Raw genomic sequence first — 18,064 nt, 5'->3', positions numbered from 1 at the left:
AAAAAAAAAAAAAAAAAAAATAGCTATACAGTCACACTTTGCGCGTTTATTACCAAAAATCCAACTTTTTAAAGCGGCTGAGACGGAGCCATATGTTGTTGCTGGTTGCCGCCGTCAAGAGCCATCTGCTTGGACATATCAGCTAGAGCGGCTGCCGCTGCAGCTGGTGTCATGCTTTGGTACGGAGATGCTAATGGAATAGCAGTGTTGGCAACAGGAGGTTGTGCGTGGTAATACACTGTCTCGCTTGGAGGGTTTGTGTATTCGTAGGCGCCACCGTAATTGGTGTTTGCGTTTGTGCTATGTTGAGGAGGAGCTCCAATACTGTAATTGGCGTTTGCGTTTGTGGCATGTTGAGGAACTCCAGTACCGTAATTGGCGTTTGCGTTTGTAGTATGTTGAGGAACTCCAGTGTAACCCATGTATTGATGTTGCTGCTGCTGAAGCTGAAGAACATGAGGGGGAGCAGCACGGTAAACGTTTTGGGCAGCTTCAGATCTCGAGTTTGTGGCGGGTTTTGAGATCGGGTAGAGCGGGGGAGTTCCTGCTGGGACATACTGTTGAGATTGCGGGACAGACATCACGTAAACCGGGTAGTTTTGTTGCTGATGAGAGTAAACTGGGAAGTATTGAGATGCGTGAGGGATGTACTGAACGCCTTGTAAGTAAGGTTGCTGAACCGTTGGTTGGTGTTGTTGTTGATCCATGGTTGTGTATGTACCTGACTGAGATTGGATATGGGAGGTGGTGTGGGGTGAAGTAGTTTCAGTCTGAGGTAAGACATGGGAGCTTTGGACCGAGGTAGTTTCAGGCTGTGTCACTGAAGGAGCTTTTGGCAGAGCTGGAGGTTGGTCTTGGTAGTACATTGGCTTCGAAAATGAAGTAGCAGAAGAAATGCTCGTATCACTGTATAAAAAAAGGAGACATCAGCATTTAGAATCATAAGAGTCATAAAACAAAGCTAACATCACTTGTAATGCATGGTTCAATGAGTATGTGTATGTCAATTTCCACACAAACGGCTAGAACTACAAATTGATAGAATCTCTGAATGTATACTGTGAAACAAAGATCATCAAATACAACTTAAGATGATTTCTTCATTGTCAATTCATAAACCATACTTGAAACAGTGTTCTATCTATCCATTTTAGCTACTTAGCCTAGGTGTAACACAAAACACACATATAAAGATGATAGAACAGAAACAGTATAAAGACAATCACAAATCAACGGCAAGCTGACAAAAAAAGAGATGGAGAAACCAAGAGGTTGAGATATGAAATTACCAAGATCATTCATCTATCTAAACAACAAGCGAGATTCCTTTCATTAAACAATATGTATGAGTCAATGAATGAGTGGCAGTAGAAGAAGAAAGTACCTTGCAACAGAATCAGGGGATGTCAAAGCATACCCTCCGATAGTTCTCGGTGGGATCGTTACAGGCTGCATCGGCAAAGGTGGCTTTCTGTAGCCAGCTGATACACATGAATCGGACCGATCGTCATGCGGTGAGACCTGGCCGTTGCTTGGGAGAGCAGCACTATCACTAGGTGAGTTGTTATAAGCTATTGAACCATCAGTCATGGAACCAGACGGAACCATCATTGGCCGATTTGTCATCAAGCTAATTCCATCATCAAATTGCCTCTGAGTTTGCATGTTTGAGAAGGTCATATGTGCCAACTGTTCCTCAATCCTCTGGTCTTCGCTGACTCTAACGCGAATCGGTGGCAAATTGGAAGTAGAAGGAGAAGACGATGAGGATCCTATCGAAGAACCAGCGGCTTCCATCATCGGCGAGTCAGGCATCGAGCTCATATGCATCTCCTGATGCGAAATCACACCGTTAGGAGCCAACAAATCCCCTCGTTTATTGTTCTCGCCGCCAGCATTAGTTTCTAGGTTTTGGATCTCGGTGTCTCCGCCGCTAGCTTCATCGAGATTCACCAAGGTGTTATTCACAGCGGCGGAATCCGACAAACCTCGAGGAAGCAAGCCAGATTGATTGAGAGCATCAACAAACCAAGTGTCAGATTTCGCGCCGTCAAGCAGAGATCCCATGGTGGCGGCGGTCTCGAGCTTGTTAGCGAAAAGAAACAACCGGATCCGTTGCGTAGCAGTCACCGTCGCTGAAGAAGTCACGCGATCGTACTCCTCGATCATATTCTCCAGATCTTCATCGGTAGTGATGGTGACGAGTGAATCGAGATCTTCGCTAGGGAGCTGGTACTTGAGCGTGAAGGACCGGCAGTTGAGAAGTATACTAGATAAACGAGATCGGAGCGAAGACAGTGACGCGCGTCGATCAACAACAACAAGACGAGTCTCTCCGCCGGAGTACGTCAACGATTTGTCGTGCGGACGAGGCATGATGTGGCCGCCGAAGCTGCACATAAGACGAAGCTTAGCGCCGGGAACAGCCGCAAGCGGCTCCGGATTACCACCGGTATCAACAGCGACGGCGCGTGGAGATCCATCGATCGGTTGTTGAACGACAACACTCTTGACTGCCGCCGGAATAGCAGAAGAGACGGTGGCGGCGGAAGTAGGATTTGGGGTTATTTGCTGCGATAAAGAAGGGAGTGGGGTCTCCATGGGTTCGACGATAATGACGGGATTGGTTACTTCGGACTGATTTATATATATACTACTAAAAAGAAGAACTAAATGAGAATTGATAACCTTGGGTAGGTCAGAAACGATATAGATATTATCGATTTGATTTGTGTAAGAGTTTTCGTTTCTAAATATGTTTCACACGGAACCTGAAAACAAAACCATGTCTCTTCCCACAGTTAGTTTCTCAAACACTTTTTCAAGAGCAAATTAATAATGGACAAAATGATGTAATAAGAATGAAATTATAATCATTTACAAAGTATAAAGTAAAATGATGTTAAAACGAAACCAAGAGACATGCAAAATATGCAAAACCAAGAGACATGCAAATTAAATCTCGGAAATACAAACTTGATACCTTAGTTGGTATCATAAAAGTTCTCTTTGTTCTCTTAGCCATAAATGATTTCTAAGGAAAAAGGAGAGCGAGATGAATTCTGGTTTTAGAAGAGAAAGCGGACAAAAATAATAATATAAGAATTGTTAATCTGCCATGGCGGCATGGAGTAAAACTGGTGGAAGAAAAAGTAACTGACTAACCCGAAGGTGAGAAATTTAGAAGTGGTAATTAAATAAATCGCTTAGAAGATGGAACAATATATAGATTAGCAAGAAACGGTTGCAAGACATGGGGACTATATTTTTTTGAGACGGCGAGAAAGAAGGCAAAAGTTTAGGGATTATATTTTTCTTTTTCTTTTTTAATTATTTGCTTTCACATTAGTTAGATTTAATTATCTTTTTCTAAAAAAATGTTAGTATACAGCATCATTTATTTTTTATTTATGCCAGGATTTCCTTTTCTGTTTTGCAATTATTTTTTAAAAATAATTTGTTTTTCTGAATTTGTCAAAATTTGATTGGTAAAGTAACTTGTGCTTTATTACTTCTATCACTTGTAATACCCATTGGGCCTTTTGAATGAATATTTTGGCCCACAAAAAAAAATGTGACTTGTGCTTTATAAGATAAAGAATGACCTGTGATATATATATATATATATATTAGTATCTTACAATGAAAAAGTCATGAAAAGTCATGAAATACTATTTCGATGAAATATATATATACTACTTGTTTGTATTGCATCAGATGATTCAAAAAGGCATTTGAATAACACATGCGAGATTATGGAACAAATATTCAATAATAAACATTATTTCCTAGCTTGGACTATACATCACATGCAGTAAGAATTAAATCAAGCAATTCTTTGATTTGTCAATTTGAATAAGATCTAAACCGAAGAAACAATAATGTGCTTCTAAACAAATGTAAATACGCTAATATTATTGAACAGTACCAGATTTCAGATTAAATAAATAAAACAAATTTGAAGAAAGAGTAGACACAAACCTGGATGACATAATTACTAAACTCGAATGACAAATGCACACATGAAAATATGAAGAAGAAGGAGAGACTGGAAAAATGGATGAGAAACCGAAATATGAATCTGAGAATTCTAAGAAAATAAGCAATGAAGAGGAAGAGTGACTGAGTGAAAGAGAGATAAATTAGAATAGATTTGAGTTAATTGGATGTTAAATAGGAGATGAACATAGTGGATCCCGAAGAAGGTGGATGAATCTGGACCTTATGGGAAAATCAAACCAAACCCATGTGGATAAATTTCGGTTACCGTGTCCGGTTTACTTCAACCGGACGTTACACGTTCGTTTCCCAAAGTTTACCCCTCGACGTAACTGTTGAAACTTGTTAAAAAAAAGAGGTTATCAACATTACCACCACCACCAGTTGCCACAATCATGGACATTGAAACATTATGACTCTTCTCATAAGATCTTTCTTTCTATTTTATTCATATTTTTCAAAAAGTGGTGCGCTCATACTATAGACATTTTAACAATGTACCTTTGATTGGCCAGAAAATCATACAAAATCGACTTGAAAATATTAAAAAACTTAAAACAAAGAGTCACTTTGCTTAATTAATACGTATCCAATGCGAATGCAAAGTTGAAACCAGAACCCGAGAGAGGAAATTCAGGAACAGAAGTAAACCAATTTGAACCAAACCAAACTTTTTCCTAAACATGGTTTAACAACAATGTCAACATAGAAACATTTTTTGGTTTTGATGTTAAGATATTGGCACACTCAACCTAGCTATAAGTCAAATGAAAGTATACATGTTAAACGAAGGAATAATGTATCAGTTTTTTGTTTTGGTGTAACAATACAAATGTATCAGTTAGTGAAAAAAACAATCATACAATTAGAAATTTACACGGATTTTAACATTGAGAAGGAAATTTCAAAATTCAGAATCAGTGCTTTCACGATGGCGATCGTGAGGAGAAGAGGTGGAGGCGCCATGCTCGACGTCATTGTCCAACATCCCTTGTGAACTGGTTCCAGTCATCGTCGTGGTGGCTCGACCAGTACTCCTCTCCGCCAACATTCTAAAATACGCATGTGGTGCCCATCCTGTTATTATAATATAACATCATTAATCTTTAATTCTTTATCATCCACAACAAAGCAATAATAATAACATGATGGTAGGTAGGTTTTGGTAACATATTTTTTTTTTGTTAATTTTCATACGTACCGTTGTCGTCGTAAGGGTAAGGAAAGAAGTGGAGGTAAGAGAAAGAAGCGACTAAGAGTCCGATGATAGCTCCGACGAAAACGTCGGTCCAATGGTGCCAATAGTCGTCGACGCGTGTTATTCCGATGAGAATTGCTACTAGTATCGGTAAGAACACGAGGCATAGCTTCGCCACGTGTCCTCTTCTGTCAAATACTTTGATTTTACCCGATAAGTACCATGCCAAGAATGTTAAACCGGCGAATGACCCTGCATGTATATATACCATGTTAATTAGCCAGTTTAAGTAAACCAGAATCAATTCATATGTTACTCTTGTCTTTTTAAAACTTTATTAGAAGAACTTACACGAAGTGTGACCACTAGGGAAACTCTTGTAACCTTCTTTGATTATCTTTTTAACTCCATGACACACAACATCCTTAGTATCCGGGTGAAATTTCTGCATTTCTTTCAGATTTGCACAAAATAAGAAACAATTCCCTCATGATTAACTAACTTAAACCGGGAACTTAATCGTTGATTTAATGGAACTGATGAAATGGATCCATAGAAATGTGCATACCGGTTGACCATTGGGGAAACATCGGTAAAAGAAGTTTGGTCTTGGCCTACCGACCGCGTCTTTGATGGAATCAGTGGTGACTCCAGTCACAAGACATGAGAATCCGATACCTATACGCAATTCACAAATATTCTTATCACGCTAATCAAAATATATATAATCGTATGGATTTCACCATTACGGCCGGTTCATAATTCAAGTAATGAAGGAAGTAGTACATTTGAGGATGGACAGGATTAGAAATTAACTCACCGAGAATGGCGTGATGAAGATCATACACATCTCTTCGAAAGAAATAGTACACTATGAAGATGCACATAGGAACCAATATACAAATAATCTACACACACACACATACACCATACATATAAATCATTAATCAGAGACAATTGCAATGGTTCCTTGTGATGTAAGGCACAATGAAGGTATACGTTTCTTGGTGAACAGGTTTACTTACCGGGACAGCCCACATAGGGATGGTGTCTTCATTAAATGGGAAAGTGAGATCGGTTAACATGTCTGGTCCAATGTAGCGATGAAAAGGTTCGATAACATTGAGTACAATGTCAATGAGACCGAGGACTACGAGAATAAGCCAGTCACAAAGATGTTCTCGAGCCACCTTCCATCCATGGCTCTTCACCGAGTGAGCACCAAGCATTATCTTAGCCATCTCTCAGGCTCTCATCAAATTAACCTGAAATAACAGTTTCATTGCAATCAAATCTTATCTTTTACATAATCTAGGTTTTCAGAGTCAAACTTTAATTTTGCTATGCAAATGTTCTCTAGATGAATTCTATACCATGGTTTGTTTCGTCTTTGTGTTCGTAATCATAAATCAACGCAACGATACAAAAAAAAAAAAAAAAAAAAAAAAAAAAANCAAACAAACATATATATATGCATTACAATTAGACAGAGAGGATTTGTGATAAAAATGATACCTGATGGGTGAAACGCGAGATCAATCGATCGCAGGTCGAGGATTAAACAAACCCTAATTAATATATTCTATTACTGCTACAATTGTTACAATTGTCATAAATCTATAAAAAGTTCCTCGATTTCTTTTTGAAACGGTGAAAGGGATGAATTTGGCGTGGGATATGGGAAAATATTTGTTTATCGCAAAATTAACTTGTTTTTTTTTTTCTTTTTTGGTTTTTCGTTTTGAAAACAGTTATGAAACTTTGGATTTTTTTGGTTTTTCTATTGACATAGATTTTTTTTTTTGGTTTTATCGGTTGAATATTTAAAACCTGTATAGTATAAATAACTAAGGCCTAAAACTGACTGAATGAAGATCATTCATTTGTTCCAAATTATCTTATTCATTAATTAAAATAAGTTTGCTATTAAAATTTAAAAAAACTGACTAAATGAAGATTTATTTTAACGTACTAACATTAATCGCTCATTATCCCTTAAACAAATTGAGTTTTTTTTTTTTTTTTTTAACAAACGAGTCATTCAACTCATAAGATAGTATATATCCTCCACTAGGAGGCCACAAAGAGCCGAACAATCCAAGACACCAACCAACATATTGGTCGAACAAATGTTAAAGCTAAAAACAACAACAATGCTCAAACAAATATATATGAAAAGGTGAACTCTCACAACCGATGAAGAAAACTTATCTATCTACCTTGGTAGTAGGAAATAAAGCTTTCAGGGTCGTTATTTGTTAAGGCTAAACAATCAGTATCAACAATTGTTGAACGAAAAAATAAATTAACATCCTCGCTTCTGCTCCAAGCAGAATAGCCTTCAAAATAACTATTTTTGTAACAAACCACTTAACCACATGTGAAGTATTTTGGGAAAATAAGTTACGTAAAAGAGAATTTAGGACTAATTAAGGAAGCCCAAACAAATGGGATTAACTCGAAGGTGCAAATAAAATGGGGTTCTCTGTCTAAACTGCCACAAAGAGATAGAAAACACCATCAAATCAACTATTTAGAATGGGTTTCAAGCCCATTATTTGTAGGGGGAAAAATGGGAAACGTAGGGGTGAGGATTCGAAGCATCCACCAAATGATTATATAAAGGAGAAAAGGATACCAATGTAATTAGTGTTTATGGAAACCCTATTGTATGAGACTATATATATTGTACATTCCTTAATGAATAAGATATGCTTAGTCTTATTATGGTATCAGAGCCATAGAAGGTTAAAACCCTAAAAAAAAATTTCTCTCGACCACCGCTTCTTTCAACTTCTCCCTTCTTTCTTCCTCTTCTTTCTCCTTCCTCTGTCGATCATGTCTGCAACTTCTGAAGTCGTTGCACCCGCCGATGCGTCATCTCTCGTTAACGTTAATATGTCTAACGTTACGAAGCTCACCTCCACTAACTTCCTGATGTGGAAACGTCAGGTTCATGCCTTATGCAATGGCTATGATCTTGCCGGTTATCTTGATGGTTCAACGATCGCCCCTGATGCCACTCTTACCACCGACGGCACCACCATCGTTAATCCTGCTTTTAAACATTGGCAAAGGCAGGATCAGCTACTACTCTCGAGTCTACTTTAAAAGCTATTGTTTCAAATTTTTCTTTACCACTTTCAAACACTTCTCAAAAACAATTGTCGTGTAACGACTGTTTGATCAATAAAAGCCATAAACTCCCTTTTTCTACAAACACAATCACATCATCACACCCGCTTGAATATCTTTATTCTGATGTGTGGACATCACCAATTTTCTCTATTGATCAGTTCAAATACTATCTTGTGATTGTGGATCATTACACAAGATATACGTGGTTGTATCCCTTGAAACAGAAATCTCAAGTAAAGGAGGTTTTTATAGCTTTCAAAGCTTTGGTGGAAAATCGCTTTCAAAGTCGAATCCGAACGTTGTATACGGATAATGGCGGTGAATTCATTGCGTTACGTTCTTTTTTGGCAGCCAGTGGTATCTCACATTTGACAACACCGCCCCACACACCGGAACACAACGGTCTTGCTGAAAGAAAACATCGTCACATTGTTGAGACAGGTTTATCTCTCCTAAGTCATGCATCGGTGTCGAAGACATATTGGTCCTATGCGTTTGCCACAGCCACTTATCTTATCAACCGCTTGCCTACGGATGTGTTGCATGGTATGTCTCCATATGCTAAATTATTCAACCAGTCACCAAATTATCTGAAGCTGCGTGTGTTTGGCTGTACGTGTTTTCCATGGCTCCGCCCGTATAAGACGAACAAACTTGACGACCGTTCTACTCCGTGTGTCTTTATTGGGTACTCTCTCACCCAAAGTGCTTATTTATGCATGGAGCTCACAACCGGTAGAGTGTATACATCTCGTCACGTTTAGTTCATTGAGACGAGCTTTCCGTTTCGATTGTTGACACAACCGCCACCGTCGACTGAATTGGCTACGTCACCACCACCGCATGTTCCCGTTAGTTATGTGCCCTCGCCAATCACTCATTCCCCCTCGCCGTCGTGCTCGGATCCTCACCCAGTGCCACCCACCTCGCCACCGCTTCCTTTAGTCGTGTCTCCTCGGTCTCCGTCTGCATCACCGTCACAGGTACGATCTCATAACTCTTTGTCGCTTGAGCTGCAGCCTTCCTTGTCTGCTAATGCACCAAACATTTCTCACTCAAACCCAACTCTTAGCCCAACAACAACAAGCCCACATATTTTACAACCATCAAGCCCACAAAATTCAACCTCTTCCTCATATTCAGGCCCAATTTCGAAAAGTCCAAGCCCATTACAATCTGGTCATTCTTCTTCAATGTCGTCATCTTCCTCACCACATCCATACTCGCCAAACACATCCTCCGTTGCTTCTCATCAACAATCCACACCAGAAAATCAATCCCCGTCACCACAACCACCATCACCTCCTCAAAATATCCATCCTATGCGAACAAGAGCTAAAAACAACATTACCAAACCCAAACAAAGGCTTAATCTTTCGGCTGTAAAATCTCCGGTGATACGACTGTGGCTCAAGCGCTTAAGGACCCTAATTTTCGTAAGGCTATGACTGAGGAGATCGATGCACAGATGCGGCACCGCACATGGGATTTGGAAGCACCAGACCCGTCGCAGCATGTTATACCCTGTAAGTGGATTTTTACACTCAAATATCGTACTGACAGGTCCATTGAAAGGTACAAGGCGAGGCTTGTTGCTCGAGGCTTCAATCAGCAGCACGGACTAGACTATTCGGAAACCTTTAGTCCGGTCATAAAATCGACTACTGTGCGGCTGGTACTTGAAATAGCGGTTAAACGAGAGTGGAGCATTCATCCGGTTGACATCAATAATGTGTTCCTCCAAGGTACACTCAATGAAACAGTCTATGTCTCGCAGCCGCCAGGATTCGTGGATCATGATCGTCCTCACCATGTGTGTAGACTCCGGAAGGCTCTCTATGGTTTGAAACAAGCTCCTCGAGCTTGGTATCAAGAACTGCGTAATTTTCTGCTTCAACTCGGTTTCGTAAACTCACTCTCTGATACGTCGTTGTTCACGTACAAACACAATCGGGAGTTCCTATATGTCTTGGTCTACGTCGACGACATTATCATCGCTGGTCCATCGTCTCTGGTTACACCATTTAATGCCTCTCTTGCTTCTCGTTTTGCACTCAAAGATCTTGGTCCTCTAAGCTACTTTCTTGGCATTGAAGCAATCAGAACGAAACAAGGGTTACACCTGATGCAGCAAAAGTATATCACCGATTTGTTAGCACGCACGAACATGCTTGGTGCGAAGCCAGTGGCGACGCCGATGTCTCAGTCACCGCTCACGTTATACTCCGGGACACCTCTTGTTGATGCTAAAACATACCGCATGGTTATTGGGAGTCTACAGTACTTGGCGTTCACCCGTCCGGACATTGCATTTGCGGTAAACCGTCTCTCTCAATATATGCACCAACCAACCACGGATCATTGGCAGGCTGCTAAGAGGATTTTACGTTACCTCGGTGGAACATCTTCTCATGGTATTTTCATTCGCTCGGACTGTCCTCTTACTGTCCATGCTTTTTCAGACGCTGACTGGGGTGGTGATAAGAGTGATTGTATATCAACAAATGCGTACATTGTCTACTTTGGGGGAAGTCCGATTTCCTGGTCCTCCAAGAAACAGAGGAGTGTCGCTCGATCCTCCACAGAGGCGGAGTACCGTGCGGTTGCAAACACGGCCTCAGAACTTCAGTGGATTTGCTCACTTCTTTCGGAATTGGGCGTCACCTTATCAGCCGCACCGATTATATATTGTGATAATATGGGAGCTACCTTTCTTTGTTCAAATCCTGTTTTCCACTCGAGAATGAAGCATATAGCCATTGATTATCACTTTGTGTGTGGCTATATTCAATCTGGTGCCTTGCGTGTCTCCCATATCTCGACACATGATCAGTTGGCCGACGCTTTGACAAAACCTCTACCTCGGCCACGTTTTCAAGAACTGGCTTCAGAGTTGGAGTCAGGTCATTGTCTCCATCTTGAGGGAGTGTATAAAGGAGAGAAGGATACCAATGTAATTAGTGCTTATGGAAACCTTATTGTATGAGACTATATATATTGTACATTCCCTAATGAATAAGATATGCTCAGTCTTATTAATTATTACGTAAGGTCCCAAACCTTGTTTTGCATACACATAGAGTTGAAGTCAAATTCAAGATACGACATTAGTACTAATGCAAAGAAGGTTACAGATCCTAGTTACATTATACTTTTTAATAATTCGGTTGCATGTAAATAAATAGTAACCACTTAACTACAATAAAATAATTATATTTATTTTAGTATTAGTGGAGTAGACGACACTTCCTTCCTCAATCATACAAATTCCGCATGAGAACTAATAAATATATGAAAGAAACGAGTTATAATTTGATGGGACTAGCTAGATATAGAAATGACTAACTCGTGCTCATGACTAGTTTTAAGTAGGGGTACAAGTAGAAACGCACCCACATCCTTATTGCTTTTTAGATGGTTGTAATGCGAAGACTGTGAGTGAAATCGTGGTTGTATTATTTTCCTAGATACATATATAGTCTTCAACTATTTTATATCTATCGTGAAAAGAAAAAGGAAAAAAAAAGCATCGAAGAAGACAAAAACATATTCAGAGATACGAAGACTCTTGAGTCATAATAATAAGAATTTTCAAAGGTACACCAAATCTGAGTTTCAATTCTGTGGTCTACTTTACATACACACTCTACACTACAATAAGACATAAATGGTTTTGTAATGAAAAATATGGGGCACACAAGTTTCAGCTTTAATTCAAGAGTGGTACTGATCCATCTCTCTCCCTTTCTCTCAATATATCAATCTCTTGTTACCACATGTGCCACTCTGCAATGAAAATTCCATTTTCAATTATCAATTAATGATTATCTCATCAGTATAGTACTCTTCCCCACTTATTTAATTCTATTGTCTATCACTCTTTAAAGTCCTCCTCCTCCATATCTAGTTGTTATGATTCCTTTTTTGACCTCTTCTCTTTCTTTCTCCAATAGGGAAACTGATATTAGTTCCAAAAGAAAAATTCACCCCACTTACTGTTATCCAAGTCCATTATTGCGTAAGACATGTCTATTATTTGATATGTATTGATTTTTTTCACATTTTAGTCCCCAAGAAATAAGAATAACTGAAGAAGAAAAAGAAAAGTAAATTACAAGAGAAAAAGGACAACACCATGAATAACCAAAACACTAAGTGTTGATTCCCTTCTTCATGTCATAGTCCCTACTTTGGTGGTCTGTCGTTTTCCCTCTTCAATCTTTGATAAAACTCTGTTTACACTCGTCAACCCTTCCTGTTATATATATCTAAGTAGATTTGTATAATTAATAGCAGTATAAATTGGTTTTCTTTATTTAATATTTTTTCTCTGTCACTAATTTGTTCTTTTTTTCTTTTTTTTTTGATAACCACTAACTAGGTTTTTTAATTGTGACTAAGAAAGAGCCACATCTTTTATCGGTTATCGCCTTCAGTAAAATTAAGTCAAGTGCGTTTAGTTCAACCAGTTAGAGGATTACTGTTGCTTCAGTGTTATCCCCCTCGACTCGAGTTCTAGTTAATAGTTATGCATAGAAAGTGATAATCTACAATATCTGTCACGAATACGATTATTATAACATTTTGGGTCTTAAATTAGAGGAAATAAAATATGTTCAAAAGGTCCAAAGTTTCTTAGTCAAAAAGGAAAAAAATGTTATCCAAGATTTTCGCCTAAAGAGTTAAAACATGATATATTTATAGAAATATCACATATGTTTTCATGGATGTAATTGTACTGATTTTTGAAAGAAAATATCTCAAATACATTCTTATTCTATTTTACAGATAACGAAAAACTCTTTCTAAAAAACTAAAATGAAATATACTAATTGATCATTACAAAAAGATAAGAAAAGAAGAATTGTTATAGAGATTAGAGACGATCACTGTTTTGGTCAACATATATTAGAGATCGATCGACGTGCGGTCATTTATTTGTTCTAATACTACTAGTCACCATAAGTATTTGCAAAAAAAATACTATTTTTGGTTTTTGTCGGTTGAAACACACGAAAGGTTTATATTTTGTCCTATTGTTTTTATGTGAGAAGTTAAAAATGGTGTTGGTACCCTACCCACCCCTACCACATTGAGGACGTACGGTTGGTTGGTGGGTTTAGGATTTTTGCCAGCCATTGCCAATCAAAACTTTCACGTCAATTAAAATCTCCTCCACATCTCCATATGTCACATGATTACCACATCGATTGGCTCGTGTTTCTAGCCAGTTTTTTGGCATTGTTCTGCGGAAGTATTCGGTGCTATATATCTACTAAAATGCCGAATATCAATAATTTTCTGATTTTATAAGTTTTTAAATAGCCCAACAGACAAAAATCATAATTAAATTCTAACCAATTATATTATAATTCATGGATTTAACTATGTATATATTAATATATACTGAATGCATAACGAAGTATTGTATTTCCCAACAATGGATTCTTTGATTAGAAAAATAATCAATCTCCTAGTTTTTTAAATCATATGAGTTCGTATTATCAAATGAAGAATTGATGTTGGGTACGTTGGGTTGTGTGGTCTGTGGGTATGTTTTTGTGTGTGTGAAGGGGAATGTACGTAGATTAGAAAGAGTCAACGTTTTGGTACATTCTGTGGAGAGGAGGAGCTCTCTCAACTTACTTCGCTCCTCTATATATTACACATTACTCTCCATTATCCCTTTGTCACTTCATACACTTCCTATAATCTATATATATACACATACATGCTTTTATATATATATATACTTACACTATTACACATAGACACATATATATACACATTTATACATACATATTGTTGCATATCACACACAGGTTTGAGAGTGATGTTGGTTGTTGACAGAAGATAGAGAGCACTAAGGATGACATGCAAGTACATATACATATATATCATCACACCGCATGTGGATGTTAAAATATGTATAACACATTCAAGAAAGAAAAGATAGAGAGAGAGAGAGAGGGGAGAGAAAGAGAAAGAGCCTGCATCTAATCTTCTGTGCTCTCTATACTTCTGTCACCACCTTTATATCTTCTTCTCTCTTACCTTCATATACACACACACACACATATTCACATATATGCATAATACCTACATATATATGAGTACGTACATACCACATATCCTTAAAGGTTGATTTATGTTTAGTGAACATTTACTTAATTTTTTGCCACTAGAATGAATTCAGCGCAGGTGAAGATTATTTTTGTAAGTAATTTGATATGTCATATCGTGTTATGGAAACGCCAATGCTGTAATATATATAGCATCTGCAATATACATATAGTCTGATGCAGATTTTGATAGTTTCTTCATTATTTCCAACAACTACATTGCATTGTGAAATTTCTTACAACTAAATTTTCTTATATAGTTCATTTATGGCAGGGGTTTCAAGAAGCTTCAGTGACATGAAAAAACAACAATCACGATGACGCTGTCAAACATGATTTGTTGTCTTAACAGGTACGTCTTCTTATGAGATTGGATGGATATGAAAATAGAGTACAAATTCTAAAATTGGACACAACACAGAAAGTCGAAGACGAATAAAATATCATGGATTTTTCTTCTTCAAGGCAAGTGGTTACAATTTACAATGTCTCTTTGTCTTGTCTCTATATACGTACAAAAGAAAAAAGCTATCATGATTTTCAACATCACCGTTTCCTCCCTTGTATTTTTCCTTTGGTTTCAGCCGATTGCATAATCTGCCAGAGATAAAAAGTTCAAATACCTCCCCTTCCGCATCAGCTATGTTCTCATCTAAGAACCTACTGGTAGACTCGTTCTCGGAATCAACCATGTGATGTCGTCTCGTTTCCCCACGGCCTTGGAACTTCTCTTGGCATTACAAGAAGAATCTCAATTCTTGTCCATATATAGTATAAGGTTTCATTAATAGACTTATCAATTGTGATGTGCACTGAAAGCCTATGTTTCTCTAGTTCTGTATATATATATATATATATATATATATTTAAAGTTTTCGTTTGGGTTGAACATTAGTTAAGTTTTAGTTTTTATGGACTTTATTCAGATCCTGGAAACAAAACAAGAACAAGACTGGTAAAAAACTAAAAAAGGCCTGCTAAAAGACTAAGATTTCATCTGAAATATACAACAAAACAATTGTTGAGTTGGTAGAGTATTGTAGAGGCAACGTGGTTGATGGATGAAAATAGAGATAAAAGTTCTAAATTTGGACACACAGCCTAAGAGATTACATAGTCTACAGTACAAACTTAAACATTTGCGTTTTGCGTTTTCATATTATGATACACTAATCATCGTAACATGAAAACTAAAACGCAAATATACAATCGCAGCCAAAGTTTGTTCCATCAAATTACAAACACACTCGGTTAATATATAACTCTTGCTAACTCTCATACACAACAAAAGTCAGAGAAAAGAGTCTACAGAGCATGAACCGCTGATTCGATTTCACCGTCCTTTAAATCAGCGGTTTCTCTAAACGACTGGCTATGGAGATGCCTAGTGAAACTAGTTGTCGTGTCCAAGAAATATAGAATCGATGACATTATACAACAGCACACAAACATCGGGATGGGCCCGAAAGTCCAAAGGAAAAGCGGGAAGGAGAAGTAGAAAGACCGCAATCCAAGAGACCAGAAGTAGCTAGCTCGGTTCAGGTTTCTAGACACGTACTCACAGTGTTCTCTTTTCCCTCTCGAGACAGGCACTGTGACTAGGAAACTTACGTGAGCGTAGTATCTGATTGACTGGACGTTGCAGAGAAAGGCCATGAGGAAGCAGATCAGGATTGCAAAGTTCTTGATTGATGCTAAGAGAGGGCTCCTGCTCCCATATATAAGACTAGTCTGGTTGGATTTTGAATCTGAAGAGTTGCTTACAAAGACGCCTATGATGGAACATAGAGTGATTGCTGTTGTGGCTAAAAGGGTTGATGCCATTATGTTGTTCCGGATTGTTTGAACAGCCAAGACACCGTTTTTCATTGGCTCCTGCAAATAGCAATAATTAAACTTATGTAATCTTAATGAACAGACACATGACATGACTGTGTTCTTATGTTTCTCATGTCTATGACACTGTTCCTATCTAATAATATAAGCCATTAACTAGCTCCAAGATTCTAGCTGTGATGCATTGATTTACCAAGAACAAGAAAAAGCAAGAGTTCTTGAAAATGATCAAGCTTCAGACCACCATCTACTTCAACATTGACTATACTTATTGCATATTCAAATCTAACAACATCGCTTGACAGCTGAAACACTTGACTTCTCCTAAACTCATCATCCTCCTAAACACATCATCCTTACTCATATAAGCCCTGGCTCAATTTTGCTATATGATAAATTCAGGACACAAAAGCATTCCCCTTTATCCCTAATTTCATAAGAGATCCTTAAGAATCTCAATACCCAATTCCTAAAATCACCGAACAAAGCAGCCCCATCGCCAAAAAACTCGTCTTTCAAATCCAAAATCCCAAACAATTCTGACAACATAAACCCTAATCTAGACCCCAAAATCTCCAGAATCAGAAAATACCAAAAGAATAGAAAGGAGAGTGGGAAGAGAGAAACGTACAGTCATCATAGAGAAGACCCATTGTCTTCTAGATTCAGCGTTGAGAGAGATAACAGTGAGCTTGGGACGGTGAAGTATAGCGTAGACTAGCCAGACATGGTAAGCTACCATCACGAGGAGACCCGTCGGCACAAGCACTAAATCCAAAGATTCCTCCTTCCACATTTCTACTTTCGCCGCAGAGCTACTCGCAATTCGTACGCTTGTTTCCCTGATCGGAAAAGGATCCGATGCCGGACAAAAAAAGATTTTGAACAGAGACAAATAGTTTGAGACGAACAAGGCAGTGACAGCTAAAAAAAGCTCAGAGCTTTACCTTTTGACTTTGAGAGCGAGTTGCTTAAAGGTTTCATTCACACACGTGTTAAGTTAACAAACTCTAGAGGAGACTATCGAATTGTCACACGTGTTAGCCGCTAACAGACAAATTCAAAAGTCCAAACCAATGTAAATTAACTAAACCGGTTTATATTTAATGGGCCTAGAAGGTGGGCCGGATAATTAATTTTGATAAGTTTTATAAAGCGTGTAAGAGACTGGAGATTTCGTGCGTAATTTTAACCCAAAAAAGATAAAAAAATCTTCGAGGGAACATTTCCAGAAACCCTAACTTCAACGGGAACCCAAAAATCAGAATCTCCAGATCGAGAGAGAGCAAAAGCAAAAACAAAAAATCACAAAATCCGATTTCAATTCTATTTTAAGATTATGGGTTCTTTTGGAATGTAGTGTGAAGAAAACTAGGGTTTCTTCTCCGGTTGGAAATTTCTCTTTCTCAAGGCGTCAAATTAAGTAATGTCAAGTGACCAAAGAGAAGGTTCGCAGGAGACGACGACGACGACGGTGGAAGGTAACGGAACAATTGGAGGTAATAACAATTCGCACCCTTCGACGATGATGAGAGCTACATCTACGGTGGTTTCTTGCCAGAGACTGAGGCTTAACCCTAACAACGAGCATAGACCGGATAGTTACGAAGATCTGCAGCTTGATTTCCCAAACTCGATTTACTCTAGTCTTGAGAAGTACTTGCCTCCCAATATGCTTGTCTCCAATCGCGATGAGAAAGTTAAATTCATGACTGACATTATGCTTAGGCATCTTCCTCATGGAGAGCGTTCCAGAGTAAGTTCTAGATTT

At 38.3% G+C, this 18,064-nt stretch overlaps 4 protein-coding genes and 1 long non-coding RNA gene across 7 annotated transcripts in view; 2 read left to right on the top strand and 3 right to left on the bottom strand.

Annotated features, from left to right (window-relative positions):
- Window positions 7-3,257, bottom strand: LOC104765681 (protein hairless-like). Of its 2 annotated transcripts, XM_010489436.2 has the most exons (3): window positions 2,984-3,257; window positions 1,385-2,771; window positions 7-906 (listed from the first exon to the last, which is right to left on the bottom strand). In XM_010489436.2, the coding sequence occupies exons 2-3, from the start codon at window positions 2,599-2,601 to the stop codon at window positions 69-71; spliced, it is 2,055 nt and encodes a 684-aa protein (XP_010487738.1). In that variant the 5' UTR covers window positions 2,602-2,771; window positions 2,984-3,257; the 3' UTR covers window positions 7-68. The 2 variants fall into 2 exon arrangements, with proteins under 2 accessions (XP_010487738.1, XP_010487737.1); XM_010489435.2 differs by having other exon boundaries at window positions 1,385-3,257.
- LOC104765680 (probable lipid phosphate phosphatase 4) lies at window positions 4,904-13,429 on the bottom strand. Of its 2 annotated transcripts, XM_019241208.1 has the most exons (7): window positions 13,409-13,429; window positions 6,223-6,438; window positions 6,018-6,105; window positions 5,766-5,875; window positions 5,549-5,642; window positions 5,201-5,449; window positions 4,904-5,076 (listed from the first exon to the last, which is right to left on the bottom strand). In XM_019241208.1, the coding sequence occupies exons 2-7, from the start codon at window positions 6,436-6,438 to the stop codon at window positions 4,904-4,906; spliced, it is 930 nt and encodes a 309-aa protein (XP_019096753.1). In that variant the 5' UTR covers window positions 13,409-13,429. The 2 variants fall into 2 exon arrangements, with proteins under 2 accessions (XP_019096753.1, XP_010487736.1); XM_010489434.1 differs by lacking the exon at window positions 13,409-13,429 and having other exon boundaries at window positions 6,223-6,452.
- On the top strand, window positions 14,098-15,336 carry LOC104765679. Its single transcript, XR_002036671.1, has 3 exons — window positions 14,098-14,551; window positions 14,732-14,809; window positions 14,879-15,336. It is a non-coding gene; the product is annotated as an uncharacterized LOC104765679 (long non-coding RNA).
- Window positions 15,498-17,253, bottom strand: LOC104765678. Its single transcript, XM_010489433.2, has 2 exons — window positions 16,925-17,253; window positions 15,498-16,332 (listed from the first exon to the last, which is right to left on the bottom strand). Exons 1-2 carry the CDS (start codon window positions 17,087-17,089, stop codon window positions 15,763-15,765), a joined length of 735 nt encoding a protein of 244 aa, XP_010487735.1. The 5' UTR covers window positions 17,090-17,253; the 3' UTR covers window positions 15,498-15,762.
- The window catches only part of LOC104765677 (uncharacterized PKHD-type hydroxylase At1g22950-like), a 2,941-nt gene continuing 2,362 nt past the window's right edge, over window positions 17,486-18,064 (top strand). The window contains exon 1 of the mRNA XM_010489432.1: window positions 17,486-18,049. Coding sequence (XP_010487734.1) covers window positions 17,720-18,049 — 330 coding nt within the window. The 5' untranslated portion in view covers window positions 17,486-17,719. The remainder of the gene's footprint in view (window positions 18,050-18,064) is intronic.

This window comes from Camelina sativa, chromosome 19 (genome assembly GCF_000633955.1).
Source record: "Camelina sativa cultivar DH55 chromosome 19, Cs, whole genome shotgun sequence".
NCBI classification, from domain to species: domain Eukaryota; kingdom Viridiplantae; phylum Streptophyta; class Magnoliopsida; order Brassicales; family Brassicaceae; genus Camelina; species Camelina sativa.
This window is presented reverse-complemented; position numbering and strand designations above follow the sequence as displayed.

Bases quoted from the DNA above. Each gene is read 5' to 3' on its own strand.
- LOC104765681 (XM_010489435.2), bottom strand. From the start codon at position 2,601: ATGGAGACCCCACTCCCTTCTTTATCGCAGCAAATAACCCCAAATCCT. The intron at 907-1,384 runs GTACTTTCTTCT...TTTTTTATACAG, and splicing joins TCCCCTGATTCTGTTGCAAG to TGATACGAGCATTTCTTCTG.
- LOC104765678 (XM_010489433.2), bottom strand. From the start codon at position 17,089: ATGTGGAAGGAGGAATCTTTGGATTTAGTGCTTGTGCCGACGGGTCTC. The intron at 16,333-16,924 runs GTACGTTTCTCT...TGCTATTTGCAG, and splicing joins GGGTCTTCTCTATGATGACT to GAGCCAATGAAAAACGGTGT.
- LOC104765680 (XM_019241208.1), bottom strand. From the start codon at position 6,438: ATGGCTAAGATAATGCTTGGTGCTCACTCGGTGAAGAGCCATGGATGG. The intron at 6,106-6,222 runs GTAAGTAAACCT...GTGTGTGTGTAG, and splicing joins TCCCTATGTGGGCTGTCCCG to ATTATTTGTATATTGGTTCC. The intron at 5,643-5,765 runs GTATGCACATTT...AAAGAAATGCAG, and splicing joins GTTTCCCCAATGGTCAACCG to AAATTTCACCCGGATACTAA.